General features: G+C 67.3%; 1 protein-coding gene across 1 annotated transcript; it reads right to left on the bottom strand.

The window, feature by feature from the left end:
- Positions 1–2,094: 2,094 nt before the first annotated feature.
- On the bottom strand, positions 2,095–14,810 carry LOC138688505 (polyunsaturated fatty acid lipoxygenase ALOX15B-like). The gene is made up of 14 exons (XM_069799801.1): positions 14,497–14,810; positions 12,230–12,806; positions 12,034–12,115; positions 11,363–11,479; positions 10,686–10,789; positions 9,928–10,100; positions 8,990–9,133; positions 8,252–8,455; positions 6,847–6,933; positions 5,535–5,704; positions 5,146–5,267; positions 4,448–4,548; positions 3,394–3,564; positions 2,095–2,401 (listed from the first exon to the last, which is right to left on the bottom strand). Exons 1-14 carry the CDS (start codon positions 14,641–14,643, stop codon positions 2,222–2,224), a joined length of 2,379 nt encoding a protein of 792 aa, XP_069655902.1. The 5' UTR covers positions 14,644–14,810; the 3' UTR covers positions 2,095–2,221.
- Positions 14,811–15,055: the final 245 nt, after the last annotated feature.

Genomic DNA, 15,055 nt, shown 5'->3' with positions numbered 1-15,055 from the left:
TCAGGGTCCCTCCTGTGTCCCTTGGGGTCCCTTGGGGTCCTCAGGTCCCTCGGGGTCCTTGGGGTCCCTCCTGCGTCCCTCGGGGTCCCTCCTGGGTCCCCCCTGCAGCAACGCCAGCTCCCCAGGGCACTGCTGGTTCCCTTTGCCACCCCCGCAGTCCCAGTCCCGCCCCAGTTCCTCCCAGTTCCCGGCTTTGACCGGTTAGAGCACTCCTGGGTCTCGTCCCCCCCACCCCGGGGATGCCTGAGTCCACCCGGTTACACCCCAGTTACACCACTGGGCCCAGTAAAACTAGTTCCGCCCCTGCTTGCATCAGCGACCCCCAGCCCAGTTACTGCCCAGTTGCATCCCAGTCACACCACTGGGTCTGGGCCCCACTGCAGTTGCATCCCAGTTCCATCCCAGTTGCACCACTGGGTCTGGGCGGCACCCCAGTTGCATCCCAGCTGACCCTAGTTACACCCAAGTTACACCCCAGTTACGCCACCGGGTCTGGGCCGCACCCCAGTTGCATCCCAGTTCACCCCAGTCACGTCCCAGTTGCACCACTGGGGCTGGGCGCCATCCCACTTGCAATCCAGTCCACTCCAGTTACGCCCCAGATATGCCACTGGGTCTGGACCACACCCCAGTTGCACCTGAATTACACCTCAGTTTACACCATTGAGTGTTGGCCCAGCACCCTTTTATCCCACTGATCCAGTACAGGACCCAGTATGACCAGTTACATCCCAGTTTAGACCCTGCCACAAGGTTGGAGCGTGGGGTTTAGCCCCCCACCCCACTTCCACCCCAGTTTACACCACTGGGCTTGGTTCCCTCCCAGTTACACCCCCATCTGGACCACTGGTCTTGGCCCCCCACCCCAGCTCACCCAGTTCCCACCAGTGGGCCCAGTCCCATCCCAGTTACCCCACTGGGCCCAGCCCAGCTCTGCCCAGTAGACCCAGTGCCCCCCCCGAGACACACACAACCCCGCTGGGGACAGCACCTTTATTGACACCAGTAACAACTCCCAGTACAGACCAGTTTGGCACCAGGGACACCCCAGCCCCCCTCCCCCCCCCCAAAGTGAACCCACGCATCCAGGGTGACCCCCCCCAGCACCCGACACCCCACCCCAGCACCCAGACCCCCCCTCAACCCTCACCATCCCCCCCCCCAAAACGGAACCCGGGGGTCTGGGGACCCCCCCAGCACCCAACACCCCACTGGGACACCCAGACCCCCCCTCACCCCCCCCCATAAGGGACCCAGGGGTCCGGGTGGGCCCTAGAAAGGCCCCAAAATGGCACCCAGACACCCAGAACCCCCCCCAAAATGGCACCCAGGCCCCCAAAGACCCCCCAGCACCCCAAAACCCCCCAAGCCCCCCCCCCCCAAGGAACCGAGGGGTCCTTGTGGACCTCGAAAGGCCCCAAAATGGCACCCAGACCCCCAAGAACCCAACAAAATGGCACCCAGACACCCAGGGACTCCCCCAAAAAAGGCACCCAGACCCCCAGAGACCCCCCCCCAGCACCCCAAATCCCCCCCAGCTCCCCCTACAAAGAACCGAGGGGTCTTTGTGGACCCTCGAAAGGCCCCAAAATGGCACCCAGAACCCCAAGAACCCAACAAAATGGCACCCAGACACATGGAACCCCCCTCAAAATGGCACCCAGACCCCCAGGGACCCCCCCAGCACCCTAACACCCCCCCACACCCCCCCCATAAGGAACCGAGGGGTCCTTGTGGACCCTCAAGAGGCCCCAAAATGGCACCCAAACCCCCAAGAACCCAACAAAATGGCACCCAAACACCTGGAATCCCCCCAAAATGGCACCCAGACACCCAGAAACACCCCCAAAATGGCACCCAGGCCCCCAGAGACCCCCCCAGCACCCCAAATCCCCCCCAGCCCCCCCCACAAGGAACCAAGGGGTCTTTGTGGACCCTCGAAAGGCCCCAAAATGGCACCCAGAACCCCAAGAACCCAACAAAATGGCACCCAGACACCCAGGGACCCCCCCAAAAAAGGCACCCAGACCCCCAGGGACCCCCCCAGCACCCTAACACCCCCCAGACACCCCCCATAAGGAACCGAGGGGTCTTTGTGGACCCTCAAGAAGCCCCAAAATGGCACCCAAACCCCCAAGAACCCAACAAAATGGCACCCAGACACCCAGGGCCCCCCCCAAAAAGGCCCCCAGCCCCCCAAGGGGGGGTCCCGCCCCCCCCCTCAGATGGCGACGCTGTTCTCGATGTGGGCGGGGTCCAGGTAGGCGTAGGGCAGCGCCAGGCCGGCGTTGCGGCGGCGGATGCGGCGGGAAATGGCGGCCAAGCGGCGCTGGAAGGCGCCGATGAGGCGTCGGGGGGTTTCCTCCGTGAAATGCTGCTCGGGGTAACAGCCCAGCGGGCGCTGGGGGGGGGACAGGGGGATGGGGGGGGGTCAGGGGTCATCCAAACCCCTGGGGGGTCTTGGGGTCATGGGGGGGGAGTCAAAGGGTTGGGTGCTTGGGGGGATGGGGGTCATTGGAATGTCCAGGGGTCATGGGGGTCATGGGGGGGCAACCAAGCAGCTGGGGGTCATTGGGGTCATGGGGGGTCATGGGGGGGCACCCAAACCCCTAGGGGGTCTTGGGGTCATGGGGTCATGGAGGGCAGTCAAAGGGTTGGGGGTCATTGGAATGTGGGGGGGTCACAGGGGTCATGGGGGGGCAACCAAGCAGCTGGGGGTCATTGGGGAGTCATTGGGGGGGCACCCAAACCCCTGGGGGGGTCTTGGGGTCATGGAGGGGAGTCAAAGGGTTGGGTGCTTGGGGGCATGGGGGTTATTGGAATGTGGGGGGGTCATGGGGGTCATGGGGGGGGCACCCAAACCCCTGGGGGTCATTGGGGTCATGGGGGGGCACCCAAACCCCTGGGGGGTCATGGGGTCATGGAGGGGAGTCAAAGGGTTGGGTGCTTTGGGGGATGGGGGTCATTGGAATGTGGGGGGGTCATGGGGAAGCAGCTGGGGGTCATTGGGGTAATTGGGGGTCATTGGGGGTCATGGGGGGCACCCAAACCCCTAGGGGGTCTTGGGGGGAGTCAAAGAGTTGGGTGCTTTGGGGGATGGGGGTCATTGGAATGGGTTGGCATCATTGGGGTCATGGGGGTCATCGGGGGTCATGGGGGGGCAACCAAACCCCTGGGGGTCATTGGGGGGCATGGGGGGCATTGGGGGGTCATGGGGGGGCACCCAAGCCCCTGGGGGGGGTCACAAGGGCCCCACGAGGGTCACCCAGGGGTCGCATAGGGAGGTCCCGCCGGGGTCACGCCACCATTTTGGTGGCGGGGGAAGCCCAGGATTTAGGGGTATCCCCCCCTGCACCCCCCCCCCCCCCCCAGGGCCGGGCGCCCCCCCCTCACCATGTCGAAGGGCTCGTTGCGCAGCACCCAGAGCACCCCCAGGGTGACGACGGTGGTGTTCATGGCGGGCAGCGCCGCCAGGAACTCGCCCTCCGACAGCGGCTCCTTCGTCTCCGGCGGCGGTTGCCGCATGGCGGCCGGCATGTTGGGCACGAAGGCGCCCAGCTCAAACTGCCCCGATGGGGGGGGGTGAACATGGGGGGCTGGGGTTCACCCCCCCCATAGCACCCGCTGATCCCCCCATAGCACCCACTGACCCTCCAGGGGTCTGGGTCCCACCCCCTCATAGCACCCACCGACCCCCCCGTAGCACCCACTGGCCCCCCCGGGGACCCAGGTGTCTGGGACCCCCCCATAGCACCCACCGACCCCCCCGGGGGTCTGGGTCCCACCCCCTCATAGCACCCACCGACCCCCCCCAGAGCACCCACTGACCCCCCCAGGGACCCAGGTGTCTGGGACCCCCCCATAGCACCCACCGACCCCCCCGTAGCACCCACTGGCCCCCCCGGGGACCCAGGTGTCTGGGACCCCCCCATAGCACCCACCGACCCCCCCGGGGGTCTGGGTCCCACCCCCTCATAGCACCCACCGACCCCCCCCAGAGCACCCACTGACCCCCCCAGGGACCCAGGTGTCTGGGACACCCCCATAGCACCCACCGACCCCCCCGTAGCACCCACTGGCCCCCCCGGGGACCCAGGTGTCTGGGACCCCCCCATAGCACCCACCGACCCCCCCGTAGCACCCACTGGCCCCCCCGGGGACCCAGGTGTCTGGGACCCCCCCATAGCACCCACTGACCCCCCCCATAGCACCCAGTACCCCTCTTCCAAATCACCCACTGCCCCCCCAGCACTCAGACCCCCCCCATAGCACCCACTGCCCCCCCAGCACCCAGATCCCACCCCCCCGTAGCACCCATTGCCCCCCAGCACCCAGACCCCCCCATAGCACCCACTGCCCCTCCTCCAGCACCCAGATCCCACCCCCCTGTAGCACCCGTTGCCCCCCCCAGCACCCAGTGCCCCCCCCAGCACCCAGTGCCCCCCACCTGCCCGCTGTTGGTGGCGGCGTGGTGGGCGGAGCAGCTGTAGATGATGACGGTGACGAAGGTGACGAGGGCGGGGATGGAGCGCAGGCGGGACGGCACCCCTGGGGGTCACGGGGTCACGGGAGGGTCATGGGGGTCACGGGAGGGTCACGGGAGGGTCACGGGAGGGTCATGGGTCACACAGGGGTCACATAAGGGTTACAGGGGTCACACAAGGGTTACGGGGTCACACAGGGGTCACAGGTCACACAAGGGTTACAGGGGTCGCACGTGGGTCACACGGGGGTCACATAAGGGTTACAGGGGTCACATGGGGTCACACAGGGGTCATATAAGGGTTACAGGGGTCACAGGTCACACAAAGGTTACAGGGGTCACACAGGGGTCACGCAGGGGTTACAGAGGTCACACAGGGGTTGCATGGGGTCACGCGTGGGTCGCAGGGGTCACACAGGGGTCATGTGAGGGTCACCCAGGGGTCACCACCTCGCACGAGGGTCACACAAAGGTCGTGCAGGGGTCACATGGGGGTTGGGCCTCCCATGGGGGTCATGGGAGGGCCACAGGGGTCAAACAGGGGTCAAGGCCTCACTGGGGGAGGGTCATCACATGAGGGTCACCGGGGAGGGGTCACGCGAGGGTCACAGGGGGGTCAAACCGGGGTCATGTCATCGTGTCCCCCCCCCGTGCGAGGGCACCTGAGCTGCGGCGGCCGAGGAAACCCTTGTGGAAGATCTCGCCCACCCAGGCCTGCAGCTCGGGGTCCTCTCGCACGGCCGCGTCGCACGGGTAGTAGTGCTGCACGATGCCCTTCACGAAGCTGGGGGGGGGGGTCAGGCCGGACACCTGCGACCCCCCACCACCCCCCCCATTTCCACTTCTCGCACGAGGACGCACGAGGAGGCACAAGGGTGCGCGAGAGAGCACAGAAGGTCAGGTGAGGAGACACCAGGGAGCACGAGGGGGCACGAGGATGCACGCGGGGGCACGAGAGAGTGCGGAAGGTCAGGTGAGGAGACACCAGGGAGCACAAGACGATGCACGAGGATGCACGAGGGGGCACAAGGGGGCACGAGGGCTCACCCACCTGCGGATGGCGGCCCAGATGCGCCGGGCATCGTCGGCGAAGTGGTATCGGCGTGTGCGGGTGACGCGGCGGCGGCGCAGGTCCCGAGGCAGCACGAGGGCGGCGTAGGGCAGCTCCCGCAGCCCCCGCGCCACCAGCCGCAGCAGCCCCCGCCGGCCCAGGGCCACCGCCTGCATCACCGCTCAGTCTCTGCCGCGACGGGCACCCCCCGAATCCCACCAGATCCCACCAAACCAGCCCCAAATCCCTTCAAAATAGCCCACATCCCAGCAAAAGCCATCCAAATCCCACCAGAATGCCCCCAAATCCCACCAGATCCCACCAAACCAGCCCCAAATCCCACCAAAATAGCCCAAATCCCAGCAAAAGCCATCCAAATCCCAGCGAAAGCCATCCAAATCCCAGCGAAAGCCATCCAAATCCCACCAAAACTCCCCTAAATCCCACCAGAACGCCCCCAAATCCCACCTGATCCCACCAAATCCCACCAGATCCCTCCAAAAAGCCCCCAAATCCCACCAAAATACCCCCAAATCCCAACAAAATCTATCCAAATCCTACTAAAACACCCCTAAATCACCCAAAATGCTCCCAAATCCCCCAAAATTCCCCCAAAATGCCCCCAAATCCCACCAAAATGCCCCCAGATCCCACCAAAATCCATCCAAGTCCCTCCAAAATGCATCCGAATGCCCCTAAAACCCCCCAAATGCCCCAAATCCCCCAAAATGCTCCCAAATCCCACCAAAATCCATTCAAATCCCACCAAAATCCATCAAAATGCCCCCAGAACGCCCACAAAACCCACCAAACTCCCTGCAAAATGCCCCCAAATCCCACCCAAATCTATCCAAATGCACCCCAAACTTCCCAAAATGCCCCCAAATCCCAACAAATCCCTCCATAACGCACCCAAATCCCTCCAAAACACCCTGAATCCCTCCGAAACGCCCCCCAATCCATCCAAATCCCCCCAAATCCATCTAAATGCCCCCAGATCCCACCAAAATCTAAATACCCTCAAATCGCCCGCAAACGCCCCAAATCCCACCAAAATGCACCCCAATCCCACCAGATCCCACCAAAACACTCCGAAATCCCCCCCAAATCAATCCAAATCCCCCCAAAATCCCTCCAACCACCCCCTCACCCCCCCAGTACCCTCAATTTCCCCCAACGCCCCCTCCTTAGACCCCCACCCACATCCCCAAGGACCCCCAAATCCCTCCAAAGCCTCCCCAGACCCCTTTCCCACCACCCCCAGCACCCATAAATGCCCCCAGACCCCCCCCAGGCCCCCGTTTGCACCCACCCGGTCGAAGACCCCCCCGGGGTTGAGCAGGAACCTCCTGGCCAGGGTGGCGATGTGCACCGTGAAGCGGGTGTGCGGCACCAGCAGCTGCGCGCGATCGGACGCCGGGGGGGTCCCGTGGGTGATGGGGTCCCACGGGTGACGGGGTCCCCACACCCACGTCACCCCGGGTCCCAACACCCAGGTCCCCCCCATACCCAGACACCAGGGTCCCCCCAAATGTGGACATTGGGGTCCCCCCTGTATCCAGACGCCGGGGTCCCATGGGTGCTGGGGTCCCGACACCCAGGTCCCCCCAGGTCCCAACACCTGGGTGCCCCCATACCCAGACACCTGGGTCCCCCAAAATGTGGACACCCCTATATCCAGACACTGGGGTCCATGGGTGCTAGCATCCCAACACCCGGGTCGCCCCAGATCCCAACACTTGGGTCCCCCAACACCCAGACACCGGGGTCCCATGGGTGCCAGGACCCCAACACCCAGGTCCCCCCAAATGTGGACACTGGGGTTCCCCCCATATCCAGACACTGGGGTCCCGTGGGTGATGGGGTCCCCACACCCATGTCACCCTGGGTCCCAACACCTGGGTCCCCCAAAATGTGGACACCCCTATACCCAGACACCGGGGTCCCATGGGTGCTGAGGTCCCATGGGTGCCAGCACCCCAACACCTGGGTCCCCACAGGCCCCAACACCTGGGTGCCCCCATACCCAGACACCTGGGTCCCCCAAAAAGTGGACACCAGGGTCCCCCCACATCCAGACACCGGGGTCCCATGGGTGCTGGGGTCCCATGTGTGCTGGGGTCCCAACACCCAGGTCCCCCCAGGTCCCAACACCTGGATCCCCCCATACCCAGACACATGGGTCCCCCAAAAAGTGGACACCGGGGTCCCCCCACATCCAGACACCGGGGTCCCATGGGTGCTGGGGTCCCATGGGTGCCAACGCCGCAACACCTGGGTCCCCCAAAAAGTGGACACCAGGGTCCCCCCCATATCCAGACACCGGGGTCCCATGGGTGCCAGCACCCCAACACCCGGGTCCCCCCAGCTCCCAACACCTGAGTCCCCCAAAACCCAGACATGGGGTCCCATGGGTGCCAGGACCCCGACACCCAGGTCCCCCCAAATGTGGACACTGGGGTCCCCCCCATATCCAGACACTGGGGTCCCATGGGTGCTAGGACCCCGACGCCCAGGTCCCCCTATACGTGGCCACCTGGGTGTCCCCCCCACCCCAATACCAGGGTGTCCCCCCCCCAGACTCCTGCCTCCCACCCCAACTCCCAACTCCCCCCCCCCCCACCCCCCAAAATTTCCCATTCTCCCACCTCCCCTGCCCCCAGCCACAGCAGGGGGGGGGTCTTTCACCCCCCCCCCCAAAAAGAAAAAAGCCTCACCTTGAAAATGGGGTGCTGGGGGGGCAGGTGGCGGAGGGTGGCGAGGGCGTAGACCTCCCCCAGGAGGTGGGAGCGCAGGAGGTGGCTCAGCGCCTCGTGGACGTGGAACTCAGCGCTGCGCACCCACGTCTTGGCCAGCACCCACACCCAGGGGGGGTCACTCGGCAGGAAAATGGGGCTCCGGGGGCCAGGGTGCTGCGACAGCTTTTTTTTGGGGGGGGGGGGGGGGGTGTCACGTTGGTGGGATGGAGGAGGGTGGTCTATTCCCCATCCCCTGCGCCCACACGTCTGGGTGTCTCGGGTGGGGGGTGTGTGTGTCCCCAGGGCCTGGGTGCCCCCCACCCACAGAGGTGTGGATTGCACACCCCCCACACCCACCACCCAGATATCTGGGTGTCATGTCCCCCCCCCACACCCACACCAGGATGCCTGGGTGCCCCCCCAGACACCTGGGTGCCCCCTCAGACCCCTGGGTCCCCCCTAAAAACCTGGGTCCCCCCCAACTCCTGTGACACCCCCCCAGACTCCTGCGACCCCCCCGGACACCTGGGTCCCCCCCACCAAAACCCCTGGGTCCCCCCCAAACACCCGGGTGCCCCCCCCAGCCCCCTGAATCCCCCCCAAACACCCAGATCCGCCCCCCTCCAGCCCCCTGGATCCCCTCCCCAATACCTGAGCCCCCCCCCAGCCCCCAGGGACCCCCCCCACGTGTGTCCCCCCCCAGGCGCGGGGTCCCACCTGGATGGCGATGGGCAGGAGCTGCCCGTCGGGGCGCTGGTGCAGGAGGCAGAGGGGGGCGGCCACAAAAGTGGGGTGTCCGTCGATCTCGGCCGTGGGGAGCCCCTCCAGCACCGCGTAGTCCGCCAGGTAGATGTTCCCCTTCTTGGGGGGGCAGAAAAAAAGGGGGGGGGTCAGCCCAGGTACCTGGGTGTCCCCCCAATGCCTAGGTCACCCCCAGATAGCTGGGTGTCCCCCTGATGGCTGGGTGCGCCCCAAAATATCTGGGGTCCCCCCCCAGATGACTGGGTCTGTCGCCCCCGGATGCCTGGGACCCCCCCGATGCCAGGGTGGACCCCCCCCAGACACCTGGGTGTGTCCCCCCCACCCTGACCTGGACACTGGGGTCCCCCCCCAACCATCCCAGATAACTGGGACCCCCCCACCCTGCCCTGGATACCTGGGACGCCCCCCCAGGTGCCCAGGACCCCCCAAATCCTGGGGTCCCCAGGACCCCCACCCTGCCGCAGACCCCTGGGTGCCCCCCCAGATGCCTGGCATCCCCCAAACCCTGGGGTCCATGAGACCCCTGGGACCCCCTACCCTGCCCCAGACCCCTGGGACCCCCAAACCCCAGGGTCCCCTTGACCCCTGGGACCCCCCACCCTGTCCTGGACAGCTGGGTGCCATCCCAGATGCCTGGGTGCCCCCCCCCAGGTGTCTGGGACCCCCAAACCCTGGGGTCCACATGACCCCTGGGACCCCCTACCCTGCCCCAGACCCCTGGGACCCCCCCAAACCCCGGGGTCCCCAAGACCCCTGGGACCCCCCACCCTGCCTTGGGCACCTGGGTGCCCCCCAGACCCCTGGGTGCCCCCCCAGATGCCTGGGACCCCCAAACCCCGGGGTCCTCATGACCCCCGGGACCCCCCACCCAGGGGCTCGGGGGGGCGGCTGACCTCCATCTCACGCTGGAGGCAGGTGGCGGGGCCGAGGCTGGGTGCCACCATGGGGGGGGTGACGGGGAAGTTGGGGGGCAGGCGGGAGCAGCGGCGCAGCAGGACGGGGTTCACCCCGCTCAGGTACTGCGCCCCGAAAAACGCGTCGTCCTGCCAGTGCCGCAGCACGTACTCTGCGGTGGGACACACACAAATAGGTGTCCCCTGGGTGCCCCCCCCAACAACTGGGTGCCCCCCAGACCCCTGGGTGTCCCCCAGATCCCTGAGTGTCCCCTGGACCCCTGGGTGCCCCCCCAGACGCCTGGGTCCCTTGTGGTGAAGTGGGTGGCCGTGGACCCATGTCCCCCCCACTTTGTCGTCCCCCCCATGTCACCCCCCCGTCCCACTTGTGTCCCCCCTGTGCCCTTCTGTGTCCCCCTGTGCCCCCATGTCCCCCCTCTGTGCCCCCCATGTCCCCCTTCCCAGTCCCCCGTGTCCCCCCATCCCCTCCATGTCCCCCCCCATGGCATCCCGTGTCCTCCGTGGCCCCCCTGTCCGCTCCACGTCCCCCCCCGTGTCCCCTCTGTGCCCCCCCACGTCCCCTCCATCCCCCCCATGTCCCCCCCATGTCCCCTCTGTGTCCCCCATGTCCCCCCATGTCATCCCATGTCCCCCCGCACCCTCCCGTGTCCCCTCCACGTCCCCCCTATGTCATCCCATGCCCCCCCACGTCCCTCCGTGTCCCCAACCCGTGTCCCCCCCCCCGTCCGTGTCCCCACCGGTGATGGGGGTGTGGAAGCAGCAGAAGACACGGGCGATGGCTTCCAGGCTGGGCCAGGAGCTGGGACGGTCCAGGAACCCCCGGAGCTTGGATTCGAGGGTCCTGGGGGGGGGACGACATGGGGGACGTGGGGACATGGGGGGGGGACGACACAGGGGACGTGGGGACATGGGGGGGGGGACACGGGGGATGTGGGGACACGGGGGGGACAGGGAGACATGGCAGGGGGCAAGGGGTGTGGGGACACAAGGGGGGACAGGGGACACGGGGGGGACACGGGGGGACACGGGGGGGGGACAGGGCCGGGCAGGAGGCAGGCAGTGGGGTGCGTGGAGGGGGCGGGGCTTGGGGCTTAGGGGCGGGGCCGGAGGCGGGGCTGGGGCAGCGTGTTGAGTGGGAGGGCGGGGCCAGCCGGGGGAAGGGAGGGGCCACGGCAGGAGGAGGCGGGGCCACGGCAGGAGGAGGCGGGGCCACGGCAGGAGGAGGCGGGGCCACGGCAGGGGAGGCGGGGCCACGGCAGGGGGAGGCGGGGCCACGGCAGGGGGAGGCGGGGCCACGGCAGGGGGAGGCGGGGCCATTCCCGGTCAGCCAGGGCAGGCTGGCCTGGGGGGGGGGGTGTCAGGAGCAAGGGGGTCGGGGTCATGGGGGGGGTCAGAGGTCAGGGGTCATACTCACGCCGTGCTCCCCCGCAGGTAGAAGGCGGCGGCCTTGGGCACGGAGTAGCGGAGGTCGGGGTCCGGGGGGGTCCCGGAGGGCAGAGCCCAGGGCAGCCCCGGGGCGAAGCGGGACAGCCTGGAGGGGGGGGCAATGATGGGGTGACACCCCCGAGGGGGGGTATAAGGGGGTAACCCCCCCCAAGGGGCAATAACGGGCCCCCAGGGGGGTTATAATGGGGGTTACACCCTCCCAGGGGCAATAACACCCCCCTGGGGGGGCAATAAGGGGGGTTACACCCCCCCCAGGGGGCAATAACATCCTCCTGGGGGGGCAATAATAGGGGTAGTACCCCCTGGGGGCAACAACAGCCCCTCCAAGGGGGAAATAAGGAGGGTTATACCCCTGTGGGGGTAATAAACCCCCCCCGGGAGGCAATAACACCCCCCAAGGGGGGCAATAATGGGGTTGACACCCCCCTGGGGGCAACAACAGGCCCTCTGAGGGGACAATAAGGGGGGTAAATACCCCCCCGGGGGGGCAATAAGACGCCCCCCAAAGGGGTATAATGGGGGTGACACCCCCCCCAGGGGGCAATAAGACCCCCCAGCTAAACCAGGCTGCACCCCAGGGACAGACTGGGGGGACCCAGGTGTCGGGGGGGCCAGACACCCCCACGCCCGGGTGCTCACCGGTACCGGCGTCGCTGCTGAGCGAGGTGACGTCGCCGGAGCCGCTGGAGCAGCGGGTGACGCTCCTGCGCCGGCGTTTTGGCTGTGGGATGGTGGCACCCGTGAGGGACCCGGGGGTCCGGGGGGGGGGAGGGGACACACACGACGGGGACACCCCCAGGGTGGGGGGGACACCCAGGGGCGCCGGTGTCCCTACCTGTGCCCTCGGCCAGCTCCCAGGTGCCGTAGCCCTGCAGCCAGCGGTAGCAGGGGAAGTGGAAGGGGCCGGGGGGGGCCTCGTCCTCGGCGTCACCCGCGTCATCGGCGTCATCGGGGCCCTTGGCGTCATCGGGGTCCTCAGCATCATTGGGGTCCTCAGCACCATTGGGGTCCTCGGCGGCATCGGGGTCCTCGGCGTCCCAGGCGTCATCGGCGGCATCGCCGACGTCGTCACCCGCGTCCTCGTCGGCGTCACCGGTGTCCTCGGCGTCACCGTCGTCGTCGCTCCCCGTCACCTCGTCCTCCTCGCTGTCATACCCCTCCTCGGCGTCGCTGCCCTCGGCGTCATCGTCCTCCGGGTCCCCGCTGCCGCCAGTGGGTCCGCAGGCGGGCGTGGCGTCGGCGGGCGTGGCGTCGGCGGGCGTGTCCGGGGGTGGCTCTGCCCCCTCCAGCCAGACACAGAGGTTCTCCAGGAACCAGGAGCTTTCGGGGAGGGACCCGAAGGGCTCCTTGTGCACCCGCACCAGCAACAGGCGTCCCAGCGCCCGGGGGGCCGCCACGCGGTACTCGCCACGCTGGGGGACGGGGGACACGGTCAGCGTCGCCGCGTCGGCGTCACGCCCGCCCCGCCCGACGGGACCCGCCCCGCTGCTGGACGGTGGCACCGGCACCGGGGCAGCATCACCATCACCGTGTCACTGTCATAACATCACTGTGTCGCCATCACCATGGCACCATCACCTTCGCCGTGTCACCGTCATCATGTCACTGTGTCACCATCACCATGGCACCATCACCATCACCACGGCACCGTCATCATGTCACCAGCACCACGGCACCATCACCAGCACCGTGTCACCATCACCATGTCACCAGCACCGGCACCGTCACCATGGCACTGGCACCATGTCACTGTGTCACCATCCCAGTGTCACCAGCACCACGTCACAGTCACAACGTCACTGTGTTACCAGCATCGGCACCGTCTCACCATCACCGTCACCATGTCGCCACATCACCACCACCGGCACCATCACCGCTGCCGTGTCACCGTGTCACCAGCACCATCAGCATCGTCACGTCACCCTCGCTACGTCACTGTGTCACCATCACCGGCACTGTGGCACTGTCATCATGTCACCAGCACCGTCACCGTGTCACCGTCACCATGTCACCCTCAGCACCCCACAGTGCCCGTCCCGCCGACGGGTGGTGGCAGCACCGTGTGTCACCGCGTGTCACCACATGTCACCGTGTGTCACCGCGTGTGTCACCGTGTGTGTCACCATCACCGCCCCGCAGTACTTGCCCCGCTGACATACGCCGTCACCGTATCACCGCCCCCACCCCGCGGTGGGTCACCCACTGCAGCCTGTCCCCCCCGTCCCCCCCATGTGTCCCCGTGTCCCCCCCGTGTCCCCTGTCCCCCCCCGCCCCAGCCAGGACGAGGACACAGCTCTGGGCAGCCCCTGGGTCCCCTAGAAATTATGGGGGGGGCCCCCAGACACCTGGGTCCCCCAGGACATTGGAGACCCCCATGGCCGCTTCACCGGGGGGGGACACCCACGTATCTGTGTGCCCCCCCCAGTAAGGGACCCAGGGGTCCAAGTGCCCCCCAGTCCCCCCAGCAAGGGACCCAGGCATCTAGGTGCCCCCCACCCCCCCAAGAGAGGACCCAGCCCCCCCCCCAGTAAGGGACCCAGGCATTTGGGTGCCCCCCAGTCCCCCCAACAAGGGACCCAGGGGTCTGGGTGCCCCCCCAGTAGAGGATCCAGGCACCCGCAGCCCCCCCAGTAGAGGACCTGGCTCCCCCCAGTAAGGGACCAATGTGTCTGGGTGCTCCACAGCCCCCCCAATACGGGACCCCGGGGTCCGGGTGCCACCCACCCCCCCAAGAGAGGACCCAGGTCCCCTCAGCCCCCCCAAATAAGGGACCAAAGCATCTGGGTGCCCCCCAGTCCCCCCAACAAGGGACCCAGGGGTCCGGGTGCCCCCCAGCCCCCCTCCAGTAGAGGACCCAGGGGTCTGGGTGCCCCCCATCCCCCTAATAGAGGACCCAGGTGCCCCCAGTCCCCCCCCAGTAAAGGACCCAGGCACCTGGGTGCCCCCCAGTCCCCCCAGTAGAGGACCCAGGGGTCCAGGTGCCCCCCAGTCCCCCCCAGTAAGGGACCCAGGCACCTGGGTGCCCCCCCGCCACCACAGGACCCAGGGCTCCAGGTATCCCATCCCGTCCCCGTCCCCCCCCCGCCAAATTTGGGGTCTCACCGAGCCGCAGGCGAAGTCGAGCCCCCAGCGGTCGAGGGGGGTGCGGGGGCTGCACCCACGGGTGCCCACCAGGGTGACGGCGACGGCGTCCATGGTCCCGGCCAGGGCCTGGGGGCCCGTGCTCACCCGCACCCGGTACACGGCCATGGCTGCCCCCGGGGGGGCCACGAAGTTTGGGGGGTGGGGGGGGCCCCCTTTTGTGGGTGCTGCCACGCCCCGGCCTCGCCCACGGGCCCCCGTGACGCACCCGCCACGCCCTGAGGGACCCAGGTGTTTGGGGGGGGGAGAGGCAGGTTATAGGGGACGCAGGGATTTGGAGGGGGGGTCCCCCAAAGTTTATAGGGGGCCCCCCCCATAATTCATAGGGACCCAAAGGGGGGGCACCCCCATAGTTTAGGGGGGACAAAGGGGATTTGGGGGGGGACGGACACACAGGGGTTTTGGGGGGGGAGCACAATTACTAAGGGACCAGGTGTCTGGGGGGGGCCCCGTAATTCATAGGGGAGGGGTTTTATTTTGGGGGGGGGCAATAAGTTTATAAGGCACCCAGGAATTGGGG

Source organism: Haliaeetus albicilla, chromosome 13 (genome assembly GCF_947461875.1).
Source record: "Haliaeetus albicilla chromosome 13, bHalAlb1.1, whole genome shotgun sequence".
NCBI lineage: Eukaryota > Metazoa > Chordata > Aves > Accipitriformes > Accipitridae > Haliaeetus > Haliaeetus albicilla.
This window is presented reverse-complemented; position numbering and strand designations above follow the sequence as displayed.